Source organism: Oncorhynchus nerka, linkage group LG24, assembly GCF_034236695.1.
Source record: "Oncorhynchus nerka isolate Pitt River linkage group LG24, Oner_Uvic_2.0, whole genome shotgun sequence".
NCBI classification, from domain to species: Eukaryota; Metazoa; Chordata; class Actinopteri; order Salmoniformes; family Salmonidae; genus Oncorhynchus; species Oncorhynchus nerka.
In genome coordinates this window covers 75,819,899-75,843,521 of record NC_088419.1, presented here as the reverse complement: position 1 = coordinate 75,843,521, position 23,623 = coordinate 75,819,899, and the positions used below count along the sequence as shown (strand labels likewise).

General features: G+C 44.6%; 1 protein-coding gene across 4 annotated transcripts in view; it reads right to left on the bottom strand.

Annotated features, from left to right (window-relative positions):
- LOC115108588 (CMP-N-acetylneuraminate-beta-1,4-galactoside alpha-2,3-sialyltransferase-like) overlaps positions 1-23,318 on the bottom strand; it is an 83,343-nt gene extending 60,025 nt beyond the window's left edge. The window contains exons 1-2 of one of the 4 annotated variants that reach the window (XM_029633107.2): positions 23,083-23,318; positions 22,482-22,645 (exon numbers count right to left, since the gene is read on the bottom strand). In XM_029633107.2, the coding sequence (XP_029488967.1) occupies positions 22,482-22,599 (118 nt within the window). In that variant the 5' untranslated portion in view covers positions 22,600-22,645; positions 23,083-23,318. The other 3 variants (XM_029633106.2, XM_065009161.1, XM_065009160.1) reach the window with 3 other exon arrangements.
- Between the last annotated feature and the right edge of the window lie 305 nt (positions 23,319-23,623).

Below are 23,623 nucleotides of genomic sequence, written 5' to 3'. Positions count from 1 at the left end.
GTGTCTCTAATATGGTCATACATTTGGCAGGTGAATAGGAAGTGCAGCTCAGATTCCACTTCATTTTGTGGGCAGTGTGCACATAGCATGTCTTCTCTTGGGAGCCATGTCTGCCTTTGGCGGCCTTTCTCAATAGCAAGGCTATGCTCACTGAGTCTGTACATAGTCACAGCTTCCCTTAATTTTGGGTCAGTCAGTGGTCAGGTATTCTGCCACTGTGTACTCTCGGTTTAGACCCAAATAGCATTCCAGTTTGCTCAGTTTTTTGGTAAATTATTTCCAATGTGTCAAGTTATTCTATTTTTGTTTTCTCATAATTTGTTTGGGTGTAATTGTGTTGCTGTCCTGGGGTTCTGTGGGGTTTGTTTGTGAACAGAGCCCCAGGACCAGCTTGCTTAGAGGGCTCTTCTCCAGGTTCATTTCTCTGTAGGTGATGACTTTGTTATGGAAGGTTTTGGAATCGTTTTTCCTAATTCCAAACCTAATTCCTATTCCCTGCCTGTACTGTTGCCATTTGTGGACCTACTGTGTATGACCTTCTGCCTGGACCCAGCTATCTGCCTACTCCTAAGGTTCCTTTCATTAAAAACCTGCTGCGATCTGTGTCCCTCGTGTTCATTACACATGCTGAGTCTCAATTTGGTTGTCACATTTTGTGAATTCTTGGTTGGTGAGCGGACCCCAGACCTCACAACCATAAAGGGTAATGGGTTCTATAACTGATTCAAGTATTTTTAGCCAGATTCTAATTGGTATGTTATGTTCCTTTCAATGGCATAGAGGCCCTTCTTGCCTTGTCTCTCAGATTGTTCACAGCTTTGTGGAAGTTACCTGCGGCGCTGATGTTTAGGCCGAGGTATGTTTAGTTTTTTGTGTGCTCTAGGGCAACTGTGTCTAGATGGAATTTTGATTTGTGGTCCTGGCAACTGGACCTTTTTTGGAACACCATAATTTTTTTTCTTACTGAGATTTACTGTCACGGCCCAGGTCTGACAATCTGTGCAGAATATCTATGTGCTACTGTAGGCCCTCCTTGGTTGGGGACAGGAGCACCATATCAGCAAACAGTAGACATTTGACTTCAGATTCTAGTAGGGTGAGGCCAGGTGCTGCAGACTGTTCTAGTGCCCTTGCCAATTCATTGATATATATGTTTAAGAGTGGGGATTAAGCTGCATCCCTGTTTCACCCCCTGGCCCTGTGGAAAGGAATGCGTTTTTTGCCAGTTTTATGTTTTACCCCAACACCACTCCATCAATTTGTATAGCAGACCCACATGCTGAATTGAGTCTCAAGCTTTTTTGAAGTCAACAAAGCATGGGAAGACTTCATCTTTGTTTTGGCTTGTTTGTTTGCCAATTAGGGTGTGCAGGGTGAATACGTGGTCTGTCATATGGTAATTTGGTAAAAAGCCAATTTGGCATTTGCTTCTGTACATTGTTTTGGCTGAGGAATTGTATGGGTCCGCTGTTAACGATAATGAGGGGATTTTTCCAAGGTTGCTGTTGACCCATATCCCCCGGTAGTTATTGGTGTCAACTGAAGATTTGGCATGGGTCCTCAGATCCTCAAAAGGTTCTACAGCTGCACCATTGAGAGCATCCTGGTTGCATTACTGCCTGGTATGGCAATTGCACAGCCTCCGACCGCAAAGCACTACAGAGGGTAGTGCGTACGGCCCAGTACATCACTGGGGCCAAGATCCCCGCCATCCAGGACCTCTATACCAGGTGGTATCAGAGGAACGCCCTAAAAACTGTCAAAGACTCCAGCCACCCTAGTCATAGACTGTTCTCTCTGCTAACGCTCGGCAAGCGGTACCGGAGCGCCAAGTCTAGGTCCAAGAGGCTTCTAAACAGCTTCTACCCCCAAGCCATAGGACTCCTGAACACCTAATCAAATGGCTAGCCAGACTATTTGCATTGCCCCACCTTTTACACCACTTCTACTCTCTGTTGTTATCTCTGCATAGTCACTTTAAGACTACCCACATGTACACTACCGTTCAAAGGTTTGGGGTCACTTAGAAATGTCCTTGTTTTTGAAAGAAAAGCACGTTTTTTTGTCCATTTAAATAACATTAAATTGATGAGAAATACAGTGTAGACATTGTTAATGTTGTAAATGTCTATTGTAGCTGGAAACGGCAGATTTTTTATGGAATATCCACATAGGTGTACAGAGGCCCATTATCAGCAAACATCACTCCTGTGTTCCAATGGCACGGTGTGTTAGCTAATCCAAGTTTATAATTTTAAAAGGCTAATTGATCATTAGAAAACCCTTTTGCAATTATGTTAGCACAGCTGAAAACTGTTGTGCTAATTAACGAAGCAATAAAACTGGCCTTCTTTAGACTAGTTGAGTATCTGAAGCATCAGCATTTGTGGGTTCGATTACAGGCTAAAAATGACCAGAACAAAAATATATTTATCTATTCTTGTTCTGAGAAATGAAAGCTATTCCATGTGAGAAATTGCCAAGAAACTGAAGATCTCGTACAACGCTGTGTACTGCTCCCTTCACAGAACAGCGCAAACTGGCCCTAACCAGAATATAAAGAGGAGTGGGAGGCCCGGTGCACAACTGAGCAAGAGGACAAGTACATTAGTATCTAGTTTGAGAAACGGACGCCTCACAAGTCCTCAACTGGCAGCTTCATTAAATAGTACCCGCAAAACACCAGTCTCAACGTCAACAGTGAAGAGGCGACTCCAGAATGCTGGCAGGCTCAGGGTCAGGCAGAGTGGTCAGGCAGGTGGGCTCGAAGTCAGGACAGGCAAGGGTCAAACCTCAGGAGGGCGAGAATAGAGAAACTGGAAAAAGCAGGAGCTGAGACACAAAATGCTGGTTGGCTTGAACAAACAAGACGAACTGGCATAGACAGACAGAAAACACCGGTATAAATACCCACAAGTGAAACAGAAACTAGGGACGCCACCTGGCGTTCCACCTGGGCGGATACCTGGTTGACTGGGGTGCCGACGGTGAAAGTCGACGATGAGGGCCGGCTCCAAGATGTCTTTAGCTGGAACCCATCACCTCTCCTCAGTGCCATAACCCTCCCAGTCAACCAGGTACTGGAAACCCCTGCTCTGTGGTTGAACCCTCAGGAGGCATCTCACCGTATACGCTGTCAGGCCATCGATGACCATCGATGAGGCATGGGCCTAAAAACAAGACAAGGGGCAGTCAGACATGGTTTTGACTCTAGATACAGAAAAAGTAGGAAAAATACGGAGGGTACTGGGCAACAGAGGACAAACAGCAGAGGGGCTAATGATCTTGGAGCTGGGGGGAAAGGTCTCAGATTCCAGGGGTGTAGCCGCGGCACTATAGTGGCGTGCCAGCGCCTCAGGCTTGACCTTCTTGGATACCGGTCGGTGCTGTGGAAACGAAGTGGCCCGGGCCTTATTGAACCCCTCCCGGAGGTCCTGGTACTCCGCGAAGCTGGCGGAGAGGTCCGGGGCAATTTCCAAGCCCCCAGGAAGACATCCCGGGGCAGGTAAAGCTGACTTCCGGAAATGAGTGTGGCAGGACGGGCTCCAGCCCACGATGGCACCAGTAGCCCAGTCAATGGAGGGATTGTGTCGTTGGATCCAAGAAAATCCAAATACCATGGGAATCTGTAGAGACTCAACCAGCAGGAATTGGATCATCTTGCTGTGGTTCCCCGACACTCGTAGGTTGACGGGGGTGGCCTGGTGTTTGACCCGGCCTATAGAACGCCCGTCCAGCGCTCAAACACCCATGGGAATGGAGAGGGGTTGAGTGGGGATGCCCAGCTCGGATGCCAGGGTAACGTCCATGAGATTCACATCGGCCCCCGAATCGATGAGTACCTGGAGACTTGGACTGGTCGCCCCACAGCAGGGTGACATGGAGACGGGGGCGAGTAAGGGGACAATAACAATTATCTTTAAGACCCACCAGTGTACTCACTCCAACGAATGAGCTAGGTCTCTTGAAGGGACAGGTAGGCACAAAATGCTCATCAGTACCGCAATACAGACAACTCTGGATCTCAAGTCTGCGTACCCGTTCGGCTGGAGACAGCCTAGCACCTGCCGAGCTGCATCGGCTCGGGAAGAGGTGAATTGGCAGTCTCCGGAGGCTCATGGAGGACTAGGGTATGCTCGGATCCTCTCGGGACTAAGACGCTGGGAACTTCCGGAGTTCATCAGCTGCAAGGTGAGATCCCTGAGTACGCAATCGGACCGCTTCTCCCTCCTAGGTTCCCGTAGCCGACCATCGATCCGGATGGTTGAAGCGATGAGCGAGTCGAGATCTGTCAGTAGTTCTTGGGCTGCCAGCTCATCCTTTACCTCCTCCAATAATCTGTGCAGGAAAATGTCAAACAGCGGTTCCAGGTACTCTCCGCTGCTACTCTCCACTGCTAGAACTCCACCGCATAGTCTGCCACACTGAGGGTGTCATGCCGAAGCAACTTCTGGGCAGCCTCTCTCCTGGACACCAGAGCCTCAAACTTTTCTCACCTCCGCCACGAATACCTTCAGACTGAGGCAGACTGTGGATTCTTGCTCCCACACCACCGTGGCCAGGCTAGTGCCCTCCTGGGCATGAGCGTAATAATGTACGCTATCTTCAAGCGGTCCGAGAGGAACGAAGAAGGCTGCAGCTCGAAAAAGAGGGAGCACTGGGAGAGAAATGCTTGGCGGGTTCTGGAATCTCCATCGTAGGGCTCTGGGGGAGGTAAGCGGGGTGACGGCGCTGCTACCAGCCGGGTTACAGAGGGGCTGGGAGGTTACCGTCGTGGTAGGCTGCCTAGTAGGCAACCCACGGAATTGCTCCCGCAATGCGTCCAACGCTAGGTCATGACGTTCGGCCACGGCCTGGAACCCTTCCATCAGACCGCGAAGAAACTCCTTGTGCTTACCAATGGTGGCTCCTTGGGAGGAGATGGCGTTGCGGAGCTGGTCCAAGTGTGCTGGGTCAGTCATGGCTAGTTCATACTATCAGGTATCATGGTAAGACCCAAGTACAGCCTGTGTGAAGTAACAATGTTTAATATAACAACAGGGGCAGGCAAAAGACAGGTCAAGGCAGGCAGGGGTCGATAATCAAGAGTAGGAGCAAAGGTACAGGTCAGCAGGGAGGCTCAGGTTCAGGCAGAGTGGTCCGGCAGGTGGGCGCGGAGTCAAAACAGGCAAGGGTCAAAACCAGCAGGGCGAGAAAAGAGAAACTGGAAAACGCAGGAGCTGAGACACAAAATGCTGATTGGCTTGAACAAACAAGACGAACTGGCACAGACAGACAGAAAACACAGGTATAAATACCCAGAAGATAAGTGGGGAAGATGGGCGACACCTAGAGGGAGTGGAGACAAGCACAAGGACAGGTGAAACAGATCAGAGCGTGACAGTTTTTGCATTCTTTATCAAACCATTTGTCATTGTTATTCATTTTCTTTGGTTGTCTGCTTGAAATGTCTAGATTTGATATAGAAGCTGAGAGGTGAAATATACTGATTAGGTTTTCTACTGCCAAGATTACACCTTCATTATTCCATTGAAACCTTTTGTCCGGGAAATTGTCTAGAAGGGATTGAATTTGTTGTTGCCTAAATGTTTTTTGTTAGGTTTCCACACTATTTCTCTTCCATTTATAGCATTTCTTAATAGTATTCAGTTCCTTTGGCTTTGATGCCTCATGATTGAGCATAGCTCTGTTCAAGTAGAGTGTGATTTTGCTGTGATCTGATAGGGGTGTCAGTGGACTGACTGTGAATGTTCTAAGAGACTCTGAGTTGAGGTCAGTGATAAAGTAGTCTACAGTACTACTGCCAAGAGATGAGCTATAGGTGAACCTACCATAGGAGTCCCCTCAAAGCCTACCATTGACTATGTACATACCCAGCGTCCAACAGAGTTGCAGGAGTTGTGACCCGTTTTTGTTGGTTATGTTGTCGTAGTTGTGTCTAGGGGGGCATATGGGCGAGGGAATGCTGTCACCTCCAGGTAGGAGTTTGTCCACCGGTGTGCTGAGGGTGTCAGATTCTTGTACAGTTCTGGCATTTAGGTCGCCACAGACTAGTACATGTCCCTGGGCCTGGAAATTGTTGATCTCCGCCTCTAGGATGGAGAAGCTGTCATCGTTAAAGTATGGGGATTCTATTGGGGGGATATAGGTAACACACAAGGACATTTAACATGAGGACATTTTTCTCTGTTGAGATCATTTCCTCATTAATTTCTAGCCAGATGTAAAATGTTCCTGTTTTTTTAATAGAGCAGACCTAACCCACTCTATACCAAATTAGCATGCCTCCTGGGTCTCTTCGCTGTTTCACACCTGGTAGTTTGGTGGGTGGGACTACCAGCTTTCTGTAACCTAGAGGGGAACCAGCGGGTTCGTCTCCTTTATACCATGTTTCTTGTAGGATGACAATGTCTGTATTTCCAATTTCTTTGATGAAGTCTGGGTTTCTGCTCTTTAAGCCAAAGGCAGATGACCTCAGACCTTGTATATTCCAGGATGAGATAGTAAAATCTTTGTGTTCCATAGTGTCTAGTGTTGTTTTTGTGTGGTTTAGGCCTGGACCATCACAGTAGGTGTGAGCAGAGCGTGTTTAACATCTGATACATACCTCTTAGGTCGCAGGATGGGTTTTGAGCAGGTGTAATAGTGGGGGTTGGGCCTGTTGCTCTGCTCACGGCCTGGGCATATGTCCTGCTGTCATGTTGAGGTCCTTTCCGCAGGGGCGGGGGGCATGGGGTGGGATGGAGGGGCATAGGTCTCATATGGGGGGCCTATATAGAAACACTTATCTCCCTCACTAGCTTTAAGCACCAACTGTCAGAGCATCTTACAGATTACTGCACCTGTACATAGCCCACCTATAATTTAGCCCAAACAACTACCTCTTTCCCAACTGTATTTAATTTATTTATTTATTTTGCTCCTTTGCAGCCCATTATTTTTATTTCTACTTTGCACATTCTTTCATTGCAAAACTACCATTCCAGTGTTGTACTTGCTATATTGTATTTACTTTGCCACCATGGCCTTTTTTGCCTTTACCTTCCTTTTCACCTCATTTGCTCACATTGTATATAGACTTGTTTATACTGTATTATTGACTGTATGTTTGTTTTACTCCATGTGTAACTCTGTGTCGTTGTAACAGTCGAACTGCTTTGCTTTATCTTGGCCAGGTCTCAATTGTAAATGAGAACTTGTTCTCAACTTGCCTACCTGGTTAAATAAAGGTGAAATAAAAAATAAATAAATAAATATAGGGTTTGGCCAGGGTTTGCTTGGGGTGGTCTTAGCAGGTAGGGGTGTGGCTGGTGAGGCTGTGGTCTGGGTGTAGGTCCTCTTGGCATGGGTTCTCTCGGTTCAGGTCCTTCGAGAGGGGATCTTGCTGGTCTGAGAGGGGGTCTCGGTGGTCTGGGCGGGGTGTCCATTGCTCTTTTGCTCCTGTGTGAGGTGCTGGGGCTACGGTTGAGGGTGACGTCCTTCGGGTCCTGACAAAAGTTGGGATTGCTGCCTTGTAGAGGTGGACCTGGTCGACAAGGCTTTTCCAAGTCCAGGGTGGAGTGGTGGGCCAGGTAGACATTCGGTTTTGAGGCACAGTTTCGCGAAATGCTTGCATTCACCCGCTGTATGGCGGCAGAAAGAAAGTCTGTTCGTGGTAGCAGGGTGGAGAAGAAGCTTTTTCAATCACTCCCTTGAGTGCTGTTGCCACCCTTTCCTGCTGGGCTCTCAGGTCATTTGTGCCCGTGTGAATTATGATGTTGCTGGGGAATCCTAGTCTGTCCTCTGACAACAGCTCCAGGGCTTGCCTAGTGTTTATCTCTGACACGCAACCACGTTGGGGCCAAGAATCCACTCAAGACTTAGAAGCCTAAATTACGTTTAGTTGATTTAGAACCTCACATAACATGATGACCTGGCAGTGATCGTGGCCTGGCTTGGAATGTGACCTAGTAGTAGGTTGTAGAACAAGCTGCTAGAACAAAATAGGGGTTGGCGTACATGTACCGTAAAATCAGGAGAGGGATTGTGAGGTTGTCGAGTTGCTCTCACAAGATCTGTTGTTTGAGGATGTTAGGCCACAGCTGGGTTAGCCTGCTCAACTTTGTTTCTTTGGCTTGTCTGCCAAAAAGCTTAAAGACTCGGAGAAAGGTTAAATGCACTCATCTCTAAACGTTTACTTAGTTTTTACATAATGGTCTATTTTCAAATCAAGTCTGGACTCAGGTTGGCTAAGAACAGGCAGCTGTCCAGAATTACGCTTGGCTCCGCCATCCCTTTAGTGAAACACAATCTTCATCTGTGAAGATCGGTGAACAAACATCTCTCCCAAATTGCTAGCAAATGCTGATATGCCTGAGGTGCAAGAATCATTTTCTGCTTTGAAATGTGAGTGCTAGTTGACAGACTGAGAGGAGAGGGAAAATAGAATGAAAGAGAAGAGTATTGTTGTACTTGTTTCTCATGAGTAAGACATTTAGCCTAAACATGTAACTTTAAAAACAATCATGGAGGTATAGGGTGTCTTTAATAATTAAACTCAACAAAACAGTTCATGTTTTAATGCTCTATACCTGTGTAGTAACGCTGTACTGTATGTTAGCCTATTCCTGTAATTGCATAGGAATAAAGTTGAACCATTGTTTTATTACACAGAAAAGCTCAGGCTGGACTAATATTATTTAACGGTATAATCATTATTTGAAAATGAGCCTTGCCAAAAAAGAACATTTAGGTTGAGGTAAAGACATGACCAGGGCCCTGGTCAAAAGTAGTGCAATATATAGGGAATAGGGTGCCATTTGGGATGCACTCACAGTCATTTTGTGTTTACTGAGCCAGGTGAAGCATTGACAGGTTTGTGTCCAGTAACCCCCAGAATGTTTTCACTGGAGAATGTGACGGTACAAATGAACGACAGGTGAAAGACAGCAAAGAGGAAACATTGCCCTGTACCACCAACAGTACCAACTAGAAACTTTACAATAAAGACACCCAGGTTATGTTCAGTGGAGCACAACAGCTTTTTAACACTGAGACAAATGTCATTGAATGCTTCAGTGAATCAAGTTGAATCTGTTTGAAGCTAGATATAGTGTCTGCAGAAAGTATTCACACCCCTTGACTTTTTCCAAATGTTATTGTGTTACAGACTAAATTTAAAATGGATCAAATGTTATATTTTGTGTCACTGGCATACACATAATACCTCAATGTCAAAGTGAAATTATGATTTTAGACATTTTTACAAATTAATTAAAAATGAAAATCTGAAATGTCTTGAGTCAATAAATATTCAACCCCTTTGTTATGGCAAGCCTAAATAAGTTTAGGAGTAAAAATGTGCTGAACAAGTCACATAATACGTTGCATTGACATAATACTTTGCAATAATAGTGCCTTTTTACATGATTTTTGAATGACTACCCATCTATGTAGCCCCCACATACAATTATCTGTTAGGTCCCTTAGTCGAGCAGTGAATTTCAAACACAGATTCAACCACAAAGACCAGGAAGGCTTACCAATGCCTTGCAAAGAAGGGCACCTATTGAAAAATAAAAATAAATAAAAAACAGACATTGAATATCCCTTTGAGCTTGGTGAAGTTATTAATTACACTTTGGCTGATGTATCAATACACCCAGTCACTACAAAGATACAGGCATCCTTCTTAACTCAGTTGCCGGACAAGAAGAAAACCGCTCAGGGATTTCACCATGAGGCCAATGGGGAATTTAAAACAGTTGCAGAGTTCAATGGCTGTTATAAGAAAAAACTGAGGACGGATCAACAACATTGTAGTTACTACACAATACTAACCTAAGTGACAGAGTGAAAAGAAGGAAGCCTATACAGAATAAAAATATTCCAAAACATGCGCCCTATTTGCAATAAGGCACTAAAGTAAAACAAAAACAAAAATGTGGCAAATACATTTACTTTATGTCCTGAATACAAAGCATTATGTTTGGGGCAAATCCAACACAAGACATCAGTGAGAACCACTTCATATTTTCAAGCATGGTGGTGGCTGCATCATGTTATGGGTATCCTTGTCAAAGGTTAGGACTAAGGAGTTTTCTTTAGGATAAAAATAAACAGAATAGAGCTAAGCACAGGCAAAATCCTTGAGGAAAACGTGGTTCAGTCTGCTTTCCAACCGACACTGGAAGACAAATTCACCTTTCAGCAGGACAATAACCTAAAACACAAGGCCAAATATATACTTATCAAGATTATCCTGAGTGGCCTAGTTACAGTTTTGATTTAAATCAGCTTGAAAATCAATTGCAAGACTTGAAAATGACTGTCTAGAAATGATCAACAACCAACATGACAGAGCTTGAATATTTTTTTTAAGAATATTGTGCAAATATTGTACAGTCCTGGTGTGCAAAGCATGTATTGACTCTGGGGGTGAATACTTCTGTAATCAAGATACTGTATACTACTGAAAGCGCAAACTGAAAGCGTGAACCACCGCATTTAACTATGGCAAGGTGACTGGGAATATGGTCGAATACAAACAATGTAGTTATTCCCTCTGTAAGGCAATCAAACAGACAAAGTGTCAGTATAGAGATAAAGTGGAGTCACGAGAAGTATGTGGCAGGGTATACAGACAATCACGGATTACAAAAGGAATACCAGCCACGTCACGGACACCGACGTCTTGCTCCCAGACAAGCTAAATATCTTCTTCGCCCGCTTTGAAGTTAATACAGTGCCACCGACGCGGCCTGCTCCCAAGGTCTGTGGGCTCTCGTTCTCCGTGGCCAAAGTTAGTAAGACATTTAAGCGCGTTAACCTTCCCAAGGCTGCCAGGCCAGACGACATCCCTTAGAGCATGCGCAGACCAGCTGGCTGGAGTGTTTACGGACAATCTCTCCCTATCCCAGTCTGCTGTCCCAAGTTGCTTCAAGATGTCCACTATTGCTCCTGTACCCAAGAAACAAAGGTAACTGAACTAAATGACTATCGCCCCGTAGCACTGACTTATGTCATCATGAAGTGCTTTGAGAGGCTGGTTAAGGATCATGTCACCTCCACCTTACCTGACACCCTAGACCCACTTCAATTTGCTTACCGCCCCAACACCCCAAGTTGGTGAAGGTAGGAAACAACAGCTCCGCTTTGCTGAATCTCAACACAGGGGCCCCACAAGGGTGTGTGCTCAGACCCCTCCTGTACTCCCTGTTCACCCATGACTGGGTGGCTACGCATGCCTACAACTCAGTCATCAAGTTTGCAGATGACACAACAGTAGTAAGCCTGATTACCAACAATGATGAGACAGCCCACAGGGAGGAGGTGAGGGCTCTGGCGGAGTGGTGCCAGGAAAATAACCTCTCCCTCAACGTCAACAAAACAAAGGAGCTGATCGTGGACTTCAGTAAACAGTGGAGAGAAGCACGGCGAAGGTGGAAAGCTTCAAGTTCCTCGGCATACACATCACTGACAATCTGAAATGGTCCACCCACACAGACAGTGTGGTGACGAAGGCCATCAGACAGTTAAATAGCCATCACTAGGCAGCTTCCACCCAGTTACTCAGTCCTGCACCTTAGAGGCTGCTGCCCTATATACGTAGACATGGAATCACTGGCCACTTTAATAATGTTTACATACTGTATACTATTCTACTGTATTTTAGTCAATGCCACTCCGATATTGTTGGTTCTAATATTTATATATTTCTTAATTCCATTATTTTACTTTTAGATGTGTGTGTTGTTGTGAATGGTTAGATATTACTGCACTTTTGGAGCTAGGAACACAAGAATATCGCTACACCCGCAATAACGTCTGCTAAATATGTGAATGTGACCAATACAATTTGATTTGAGTAGTGTTTTATTTTTCATATATTTCATACAAGTGTTAGAATTTTTCTTCCACTTTCACATTATAGAGACTTTTGTGTAGATCGTTGACAAAAAATGACAATTAAATCCATTTTAATCCCACCTTGTAACACAACAAAAAAAATTAAAACTCGGGGGTGTGAATACTTTCTGAAAGCACTGTAGCTAATGCTTGACTCCAACACCGCTTGTGTTTATGCTTTGAAAGAGTAGGGGAGACACAATATTGCATGAAAAATCTAAGTTATTCAAGCTTTCCATCACAAATAAAATACACAAAATAATGTCTTCTGATAGACAGAAGGAGAGGCACCAGTTCTACTAGCTATGTTTCCATTACCTTGTCCAGGGATTTTTGGTCGAAATGTAGAAAGTTCACATAGAAGATAGATGTGACGGTTGCCTGCTGTGGTGCATTTCCATTCAACTGTCTTGTGTCGATAAAAACACCTGGACGTAATGACATCACACCTAAAAAAGAACTAGTGCTAAATAGCAACACATTAGTTGAAGTGTTTCCATTATCCACTTAGGATAATGGACACAACAAAATCCAAGATGGCGTAGCAGTCAGACGTCTTTGTCATGTCGTGTCCCTTGTATATATCTTTATCTTCGCATATCTTTTAAAAATATTTTCCTAAACCTCAACTTCTAAATATTCTCCTGCAACCCGCCTCCCCCAATGTGGCATGGATCTGTTTATAAAGTATTTCTATTTACTTCTGATCTGGAATCCCTCAACTGAAGCTAGCCAGCTAACTACCTACCAGCTATCAGTCAGGAAACCACTGCTAAGCAGTCATCAGCAAACCTTTAGCTCGGAAAGCTCTCGCCAGTTTGTACAACGTGACTCAAACCAGAGCATAATGTACCTATTTTTTTCTCTCCATATCCCCAGATTCCTACCGCAAACTCTGAACATTTTCATCTGGATCTTTGCAACTAGCCAACCGCAACCTCGGGTGACTACTCCTGGCTAGCGTTTCCATCCCGGAGCAAGAACCAAATAGCCAAAGCTAGCCTGGCTAGGGCTCCTGGGCTACCACCGAAGCCCACTCCTGGGCTACAATATCTGGACCACTTCTACTGCCGGTACAGGGCACAGAACCACGCCGATCCTCTACGACTGGAATACCGACATAATCTGCCCGAGGAATCCAACAGGCCCCTCAGGCGCGACATCCACTGAAGGCCCATTCTGCTAACCGCGGCCTGCTAGCTACCTAGAGCTACTTGGAACCCTACTAATCCACGACTGATCTATCGACGTCACCGCACGAAGAGGCAAAAACAGACTTACCTCCATCGCGACGTCCCCCAAAGGCCCTTCTGCTAATTTGCTAGCCCCTACTAACTGCTAGCTTGCTAGCCCCGGTCTGCTAACTGCTAGCTTGCATGTCCCGGTCTGCTAACTGCTAGCTTGCTTGCCCCGGCCTGCTAACTGCTTGCTGCTAACCTAATCTGCTAACAGCTAGCTTGCTAGCCCCGGTCTGCTAACTGCTAGCTTGTTAGCCCCGGCCAACTAACTTCTAGCTTGTTAGCACCGGCCTTCTAACTGTCTGAATCGCCATGTCCCCAGCCAGCCCAACCACTCACTGGACCCATATGTTCACTTGGCTATGCATGCCTCTCTCTAATATCAATATGCCTCGTTCATTACTGTCCTGGTTAGTGATTACTGTCTTATTTCACTGTAGAGCCTCTAGCCCTGCTCAATATGCCTTAACCATGTTCTTCCACCTCCTACATATGCGATGACATCACCTGGTTTAAACGTCTCTAGAGACTATATCTCTCCCATCATTACTCAATGCCCAGGTTTACCTCCAATGTACTCACATCCTACCTTACCTTTGTCTGTACACTATTCCTTGAATCTATGCTATCATTCCCAGAAACCTGCTCCTTTTGCTCTCTGTTCCGAACGTGCTAGAAGGCCAGTGCGTATAGCCATTAGCCGTACCCTTATCCTACTCCTCCTTTGTTCCTCTGGTGATGTCGAGGTTAATCCGGGTCCTGCAGTGCCTAGCTCCACTCCCACTCCCCAGGTGCTCTCATTTGTTGACTTCTGTAACCGTTAAAGCTTTGGTTTCATGCATGTTAACATTAGAAGCCGACTCTCTAAGTTTGCTTTACTCACTGCTTTAGCACACTCTGCCAACCCGGATGTCTTAGCCGTGTCTGAATCCTGGCTTAGGAAAACCACCAAAAACCCTGAAATCTCCAACCCTAACTATAACATTTTCCGCCAAGATGGAACTGCCAAAGAGGGCGGTGTTGCAATCTACTGCAAAGATAGCCTGCAGAGTTCTGTCTTTACTATCCAGGTCTGTAGCAAAAACAATTTGAGCTTCTACTTTTAAAAATTCACCTTTCCAGAAACAAGTCTCTCACTGTTGCAGCTTGCTATAGACCACCCTCTGACCCCAGCTGTGCCCTCGACAAAATATGTGAATTGATTGCCCCCTATCTATATTCTGAGCTCATGCTACTAGGTGACCTAAACTGGGACATGCTTAACACTCCGGCCATCCTACAATCTAAGCTTGATGCCCTCAATCTCACACAAATTATCAATGAACCTACCAGATACAACCCCAAATCCGCAAAAACGGGCACCCTCATAGATATCATCCTAACTAACTCGCCCTCCAAATACACCTCTGCTGTTTTCAATCAAGATCTCAGCGATCACTGCCTCATTGCCTGCATCCGTAATGGGTCTGCGACCAAATGACCACCCCTCATCACTGTCAAACGCTCCCTAAAACACTTCTGCGAGCAGTCCTTTCTAATCGACCTGGCTGGGGTATCCTGGAATGACATTGACCTCATCCCATCAGTAGAGAATGCCTGGTTATTCTTCGTCTTAAATAAGCATGCCCCATTCAACAAATGTAGAACTAGGAACAGATATAGTTCTTGGTTCACTCCAGACCTGTCTGCCCTTGACCAGCACAAAAACATCCTGTGGCGTTCTGCATTAGCATCGAATAGCCCCCGTGATATGCAACTTTTCAGGGAGGTTAGGAACAAATATACACAGGCATTTAGGAAAGCTAAGGCAGCTTTTTCAAACAGAAATTTGCATCCTGTAGAACAAACTCAAAAAGATTCTGGGAAACTATAAGTCCATGGAGAATAAGAGCACCTCCTCCCAGCTGCCGACTGCTTTGAGGCAAGGATACACTGTTACCACTGATACATCCACCATATTTGAGAATTTCAAGAAGTATTTCTCTACGGCTGGCCATGCTTTCCACCTGGCTACCCCTACCCCGGTCAACTGCCCGGCACCCTCCACAGCAACCCGCCAAAGCCCCCACCATTCCTCCTTCACCCAAATCCAGATAGCTGATGTTCTGAAAGAGCTGCAAAATCTGGACCCCAACAAATCAGTCGGGCTAGACAATCTGGACCCTCTTGAAAATGATCTGCCGAAATTGTTGCAACCCCTATTACTAGCCTGTTCCACCTCTCTTTCGTATCGTCTGAGATTCCCAAAGATTGGAAAGCTGCTGCGGTCATCCCCCTCTTCAAAGGGGGTGACACTCTAGACCCAAACTGCTACAGACCTATATATATCCTACCCTGTCTTTCTAAGGTCTTCGAAAGCCAAGTTAACAAACAGATTACCGACCATTTCAAATCCCACCGTACCTTCTCCGCTATGCAATCTGGTTTCAGAGCTGGTCATGGGTGCACCTCAGCCACGTTCAAGGTCATAAACAACATCATAACCACCATCGATAAGAGACATTACTGTGCAGCCGTATTCATCGGCCTGGCCAAGGCTTTCGACTCTGTCAATCACCACATTCTTATTGGCAGACTCGACAGCCTTGGTTTCTCAAATGATTGCATTTACATTACATTTAAGTCATTTAGCAGACGCTCTTATCCAGAGCGACTTACAAATTGGTGCGTTCACCTTAAGACATCCAGTGGAACAGCCACTTTACAATAGTGCATCTAAATCTTTTAAGGGGGGGTGAGAAGGATTACTTTATCCTATCCTAGGTATTCCTGAAAGAGGTGGGGTTTCAGGTGTCTCCGGAAGGTGGTGATTGACTCCGCTGTCCTGGCGTCGTGAGGGAGTTTGTTCCACCATTGGGGGGAATGTAGGGATGTTCCGTTTGAGTTGAAAGTCATGAACAAAGTCTTGAAGAAGACCAATGAGATTTTAAAAAACAAGGAGTTGCAAAAGACGAAACCAAAACACTATATCCTGTATGATGGGAAATTAGACATCAAAACAAAGACTTCCTCCAATAATGTTACATAGGAAATCTAATAGCTGTCACGGCCAATATCCTATTCCCCTGATGAGCTGGGGATGTCAACTTGTCAGGGGAAGCTTTCCCTCTTGGGTGTGTTTATAACATAGTGCCCCCCCCCCCCCCCATCTAGAGCACCCAACCCCCTTCTCTGTCCCTGGGCATCTGTCAGACAAGCCATAAAACTAGCTAACAAAGTCACCAGGAACACAGACATCTACAGTGCGTTAAAGAGACAAAACAACGATCTTATAGGCGATCCTCCTAACAAAAGACATATACAACTACATCCTTCTAATCTACATGTAGCTAGTCATACGACATACCGGGGAATTAAATCACATGCCAAATCCAGATTTGTAATTGTTTTCATGTTTTACATGAAAATCTACGCAACACACTTCACCCGTCCTGCATCTCGATAAAGGTGACAGACAGTAATTTAAAGCCCAAATACTCCACCATCAAACAGTGAGTAAACAAGCTGAAGGTGAATGAGCCATCCCAACCCGTAACAAAGTGAGTGGGAATACATTTACATGGGAGAACAGAGGAGCACATTATTCTAACAACTACCTTTTTGCCAGACCAATCTACCTACCAAATTAGTTTATCGTGTAATACCCTTCCAGAAGCTCTTCTGGCAGAAACAAGATATTATTCTCCTGGAATGGCCCATAGAAGGAGGGAGAAGCCAGTCAGATTCATATTTCATTTCTGCCACAGAAACCTCATCAGTGTAATAACCCTCCATCTCATGGGTGTTATTCAACCATCTGCTGCTGTATTACTTATCTTTATTTTGCAACTAATTAACAGCATAATCTTCTAAATTCAGCAAGTTAATTATCATTATTGTGGTCTTTGCAGCATCATCAGTCCTTGTAAAGCGCCGTCTCCGCCCCCGGAGAGCAGGGTGGGTGGGGGGCTGGCTGGGCGGGGGCTGTTTTCTTGACGTGGGCTCATTAGGTGTTTGCTGATGAGCTGAGTGTGGTGGTGGTGGTGGGGGGGCACCGGGGTGGGGGTTCGCAGGTCAGCCATTGCCTCGCCTGGTTTACCAACTACTTCTCTGATAAGAGTTATATGTGTCAAATCGGAGGGCCTTTTATCCGGACCTCTGGCCGTCTCTATGGGGGTGCCACAGGGTTCAATTCTCGGGCCGACTCTCTTCTATGCATACATCAATGATGTCGCTCTTGCTAATGGTGATTCTCTTATCCACCTCTACGTAGACGACACCATTCTGTATACTTCTGGCCCCTCTTTGGAGACTGTGTTAACTAACCTCCAGGCGAGTTTCAATTCCATACAACTCTCCTTCCGTGGCCTCCAACTGCTCTTAAATGCATGTAAAACTAAATGCATGCTATTCAATCAATCACTGCCCGCACCTGCCCAGCATCACTACTCTGGACGGTTCTGACTTAGAATACGTGGACAACAACAAATACCTAGGTGTCTGGTTAGACTGTAAACTCTCCTTCCAGACTCACATTAAGCATCTCCAATCCAAAATGAACTCTAGAATTGGCTTCCTATATCGCAAGAAAGCATCCTTCACTCATGCTGCCAAACATACCCTCGTAAAACTGATTCTCGACTTCGGCAATGTCATTTATAAAATAACTTCCAACACTCTACTCAACAAATTGGATGCAGTCTATCACAGTGCCATCTGTTTTGTCACCAAAGCCCCATACACTACCCACCACTCCGACCTGTACGCTCTCGTTGGTTGGCCCTCGCTTCATACTCGTCGCCAAACCCACTGGCTACAGGTTATCTACAAGTCTCTGCTAGGTAAAGCCCCGCCTTATCTCAGCTCACTGGTCACCATAGCAGCACCCACTCGTAGCACGCGCAGGTATATCTCACGGGTCACCCCCAAAGCCAATTCCTCCTTTGGTCGTCTCTCCTTCCAGTTCTCTGCTGCCAATGAATGGAACGAACTGCAAAAATCACTGAAGCTGGAGTCTCATATCTCCCTCACTAGCTTTAACCTGTTAGTCCTATAGGGGCAGTATTTAATTTTTGGATAAAAAGACGTGCCCGTTTTAAGCGCAATATTTTGTCACGAAAAGATGCTCGAATATGCTTGGAATTGATAGTTTTGGAAAGAAGACACTATTACGTTTCCAGAACTGCAAAGATTTTCACTGTGAGTGCCCTAGAACAAATGCTTCGGGCAAAACCAAGATGTTTGACCGACCAGGAAATGAACAGGATTTCTGAGGCTACGTTTTCCATGATCGCCTTATATGGCTGTGAATGCGACAGGAATGAACGGACACTTTGTCTTGTTTCCCCAAGGTCTCTGCAGCATTGTGACGTATTTGTAGGCATATCATTGGAAGATTGACCATAAGAGACTACAATTGCCAAGTGTCCCGCTTGGTGTCTGCGTGGCAATTGGTGCGCAAAAGTCAGCTCCCAGTATTTTTCCATTCGAATCAGAGAACAAAGCTTGCTTCAAGGACTGGGGTTTCAATGGAGAGATATATGACAAACCACCTTCAGGATTGATTCAAACAACGTTTTCCATGTTTCAGTCGATATTATGGAGTTATTTCGGAAAAAAGTTTGACGTGTAGGTGACTGAATTTTCGGTTAGTTTCGGTAGCCAAATGCATAGTAACAAAACGGAACGATGTGTCCTACACAAGAATATTTCAGGAAAAACTGGACATCTGCTATGTAACTGAGAGTCTCCTCATTGAAACATCTGAAGTTCTTCAAAGGTAAATTATTTTATTTGATTCCTTGGCTGGTTTTTGTGAATATGTTGCGTGCTAAATGCTAACGCTAAATGCTAAGCTAGCTATCACCACTCTTACACAAATTATTGATTTTCTCTGGTTCAAAAGCATATTTTGAAAATCTGAGACGACAGGATTGTTAAGAAAAGGATAAGCTTGAGAGCAGGCATATTTATTTCATTTCATTTGCGATTTTTAGAAATCGCTAACGTTGCGTTATGGTAATGAGCTTGAGGCTGTAGTAACGATACCGCATGCGGGATGGGGCGGACTATGAGGTTAAGCACCAGCTGTCAGAGCAGCTCACAGATCACTGCACCTGTACATAGCCCATCTGTAAACAGCCCATCTATTTACCTCATCCCCATACTGTATTTATTTATCTTGCTACTTTGCACCCCAGTAACTCTACTTGCACATTCATCTTCTGCACATCTACCATTCCAGTGTTTAATTGCTATATTGTAATTACTTCGCCACCATGGCCTATTTATTGCCTTAACTTACCTCATTTGCACTCATTTATATAGACTTTTTTGTTTTATTTTGTTCTACTGTATTATTGACTATGTTTTGTTTATTCCATGTGTAATTCTGTGTTGTTGTATGTGTCTAATTGCTGTGCTTTATCTTGGCCAGGTCGCAGTTGCAAATGAGAACTTGTTCTCAACTAGCCTACCTGGCTAAATACAGGTGAAATAAAATAAAATTAAAATAAATTAGGCAAATTGCACATTAATAAATTGCCGACCCCCGTTAGAGGGATTGGGTTATATGCAGAAGACACATTTCGGTTGAATGCATTCACTTGTGCAACTGACTAGGTATTCCTTTTCCCACCTACAGTGGGGAGAACAAGTATTTGATACACTGCCGATTTTGCAGGTTTTCCTACTTACAAAGCATGTAGAGGTCTGTCATTTTTATCATAGGTACATTGTGAGAGACGGAATCTAAAACAAAAATCCAGAAAATCACATTGTATGATTTTTAAGTAATTAATTTGAATTTTATTGTATGACATAAGTATTTGATCACCTACCAACCAGTAAGAATTCCGGCTCTCACAGACCTGTTAGTTTTTCTTTAAGAAGCCCTCCTGTTCTCCACTCATTACCTGTATTAACTGCACCTGTTTGAACTTGTTACCTGTATAAAAGACACCTGTCCACACACTCAATCAAACAGACTCCAACCTCTCCACAATAGCAAAGACCAGAGAGCTGTGTAAGGACATCAGGGATAAAATTGTAGACCTGCACAAGGCTGGGATGGGCTACAGGACAATAGGCAAGCAGCTTGGTGAGAAGGCAACTGTTGGCGCAATTATTAGAAAATGGAAGAAGTTCAAGATGACGGTCAATCACCCTCGGTCTGGGGCTCCATGCAAGATCTCATCTCGTGGGGCATCAATGATCATGAGGAAGGTGAGGGATCAGCCCAGAACTACACGGCGGGACCTGGTCAATGACCTGAAGAGAGCTGGGACCACAGTCTCAAAGAAAATCATTAGTAACATACTACGCCGTCATGGATTAAAATCCTGCAGTGCTCGCAAGGTCCCCCTGCTCAAGCCAGCTCATGTCCAGGCTCGTCTGAAGTTTGCCAATGACCATCTGGATGATCCAGAGGAGGAATCGGAGAAGGTCATGTGGTCTGATGAGACAAAAATTTTGCTTTTTGGTCTAAACTCCACTCGCCGTGTTTGGAGGAAGAAGAAGGATGAGTACAACCCCAAGAACACCATCCCAACCGTGAAGCATGGAGGTGGAAACATCATTCTTTGGGGATGCTTTTCTGCAAAGGGGACAGGACGAATGCACCGTATTGAGGGGAGGATGGATGGGGCCATGTATCGCGAGATCTTGGCCAACAACCTCCTTCCCTCAGTAAGAGCATTGAAGATGGGTCGTGGCTGGGTCTTCCAGCATGACAACGACCCGAAACACACAGCCAGGGCAACTAAGGAGTGGCTCCGTAAGAGGCATCTCAAGGTCCTGGAGTGGCCTAGCCAGTCTCCAGACCTGAACCCAATAGAAAATCTTTGGAGGGAGCTGAAAGTCCGTATTGCCCAGCGACAGCCCTGAAACCTGAAGGATCTGGAGAAGGTCTGTATGGAGGAGTGGGCCAAAATCCCTGCTGCAGTGTGTGCAAACCTGGTCAAGAACTACAGGAAACGTATGATCTCTGTAATTGCAAACAAAGGTTTCTGTACCAAATATTAAGTTATGCTTTTCTGATGTATCAAATACTTATGTCATGCAATAAAATGCAAATTAATTACTTAAAAATCATACACTGTGATTTTCTGGATTTTTGTTTTAGATTCCGTCTCTCACAGTTGAAGTGTACCTATGATACAAATTACAGACCTCTACATGCTTTGTAAGTAGGAAAACCTGCAAAATCGTCAGTGTATCAAATACTTGTTCTCCCCACTGTATTTGTTTCATGGGTCAATGGTAACCTGCCTAGTGTCTACTTAGCATAACTACATGGTGTGATAAAACATGTCAGTTCATTGCTAATGACTGTAAACAAACAGCCTTTGGAGCTTTAAAGCATTCTGGGAACAACAAACACAACTGAAGTGTATAGAGTATAGTCACATCAAATCAATTCTCGATTAGCATAATGTAAAGTCATTCAGAAAAATACAGTTTTGCAACTCCAAGTAGCCTACGTGGCCCTCATGTCCGGTTTCTGGTTTCAATCCATATGTGGTCACCACTGCAATCTAAATTGGCTGCACACTCAGCACAAATCTGTGATGCAGCCTATTTACATATTAATATGCCTAATATACATCTTCCAGAGTCCCAAAACACATAGCCTGTCTCTTAGCTCCCCCATCTGGTAAGAAGCAGATTGTGCTTAACAACAACATGCATTTACATTTGCTCCAATGAAACATGGTGGGTGAAGAGGAAAAGTCTGGTAAAAGTTTGGTCAATTATAATCATTATCACATTAGAAGGGAAAAGGAAATGTAGAAATACGTGGATAAAAATAAGAGTTACCTCCCTTTAGAGGCCACTGGACTATTTACATTGACCCCCCATTTGTTTTGTACACTGCTGCTACTCGCTGTTTATTATCTATGCATAGTCACTTCACCCCTACTTACATGTACAAATGACCTCTAACCTGTACCCCCGCACACTGACTCGGTACCGGTACCCCCTGTATATAGCCTCGTTATTGTTATGTTATGTTATTGTGTTACTTTTTATTATTTTTGACTTGAATTTATTTGGTAAATATTTTCTTAACCTGCACTGTTGGTTAAGGGCTTGTAAGTTAGCATTTCACGGTAAGGTTTACACTTGTTGTATTCGGCGCATGTGACAAATAAAGTTTGATTTGATTTGTTCCCTTCATTTTGACTCTGTGCTCTCATAGGCTCACAGCCTCCATATTTAGTCATGCCATTAGCTCATTAATGCATTCCTCATCATCATGACTGATGATTCTAAGCATGGGTAATAAAATCACCTGTTAAACCAGGCTGATTGGACATGGGTATTAAGTTGCTACTGTACTTAGGACTTGTTATACCGTAGTTGCTTTACAGTACTTACATGATTTCTGTCCCCAGCCCCTCAGGTGCAGTCTCCCGGAGGAGTAGTAGAGGAAACCCAGGACAAGCATGGGACAGAGCACCAGGAGCAGGTGACGGGTTGGCTTCATGACTCTCATCACCTCCTACTGTACATGGTACCATACACACTGTTGAAGAAGGGGACTGATGGTTCATCAGAGATTGGATACATTCCATTTCAATAAAGAAAATTGACTTTCAATGTACTTTGTATACAATAGTAGAAATACTAGAACATAACATAATATATGAGAATAGAAAAGAACTGAATAACAGGTGGTTTAGTTATTTAGCACAGAAATTCCACCAGACCCCCCTGCCTGGCACCACCTGCCGTGTACCATGGTAGCCAGCTTGATGGCTATCAAGTAGCTAGCTTGCTAGCAGTGTTGCTAGCTAGCAAGCTGATAGCATTACGGTGAGCCGAATTACGACACAAGTAAGCTATTTAGGGCACAGGTTTGTCGATACTGTTAACAAATAGGCAATTTACATTTGATCACATTCTGCTAGGCGATGAAGTATGGCAGGTTACATGATATAGGATAGCTAACGTTAGCTAGCTGGCTAGCTGTCCTTACCGTTAACGTTTACTTTGATGATTCGTGTCCCCGAAGACTTATGAGCCTGCACACCTAGCTAGTTAAAATACATCTTCCATTTTTCTATTTCCAAGCTAATTATCTATCTACCACCTGTCAATTCAAAATGTTTATCCAGCTGCGAGTGGATGCAGAGCTTGCGAAAAGGCAATAGTTGTCACTGTACAGCAGCAGCAGCAGCACCATCTGCACACACAACACTGACAGAATAAGAAGGGAACATCTGTAATACGCCAAATCAGTGCCACTCCGCTACAATGTAACTGGTTGTGTGGGTGGAAAGTAACTACAATGTTGCAACTTTAATAATGCATTTGATACAAATTACAATTGGATAAACATTACAAATCAGAGGGCAGAAGTAGGCTACATCACAACTGTTATACGTTTATTAAAGGATTTTGTATTTTGTATTCTGAAACGTGACAGATGCTTGCTAAAGATAAAGTTGACATTGAACATGCGTGAGAGCTAGTGCACCCCAGAGGTACAACCCCTATATATTGTCGATGTTAGAGCA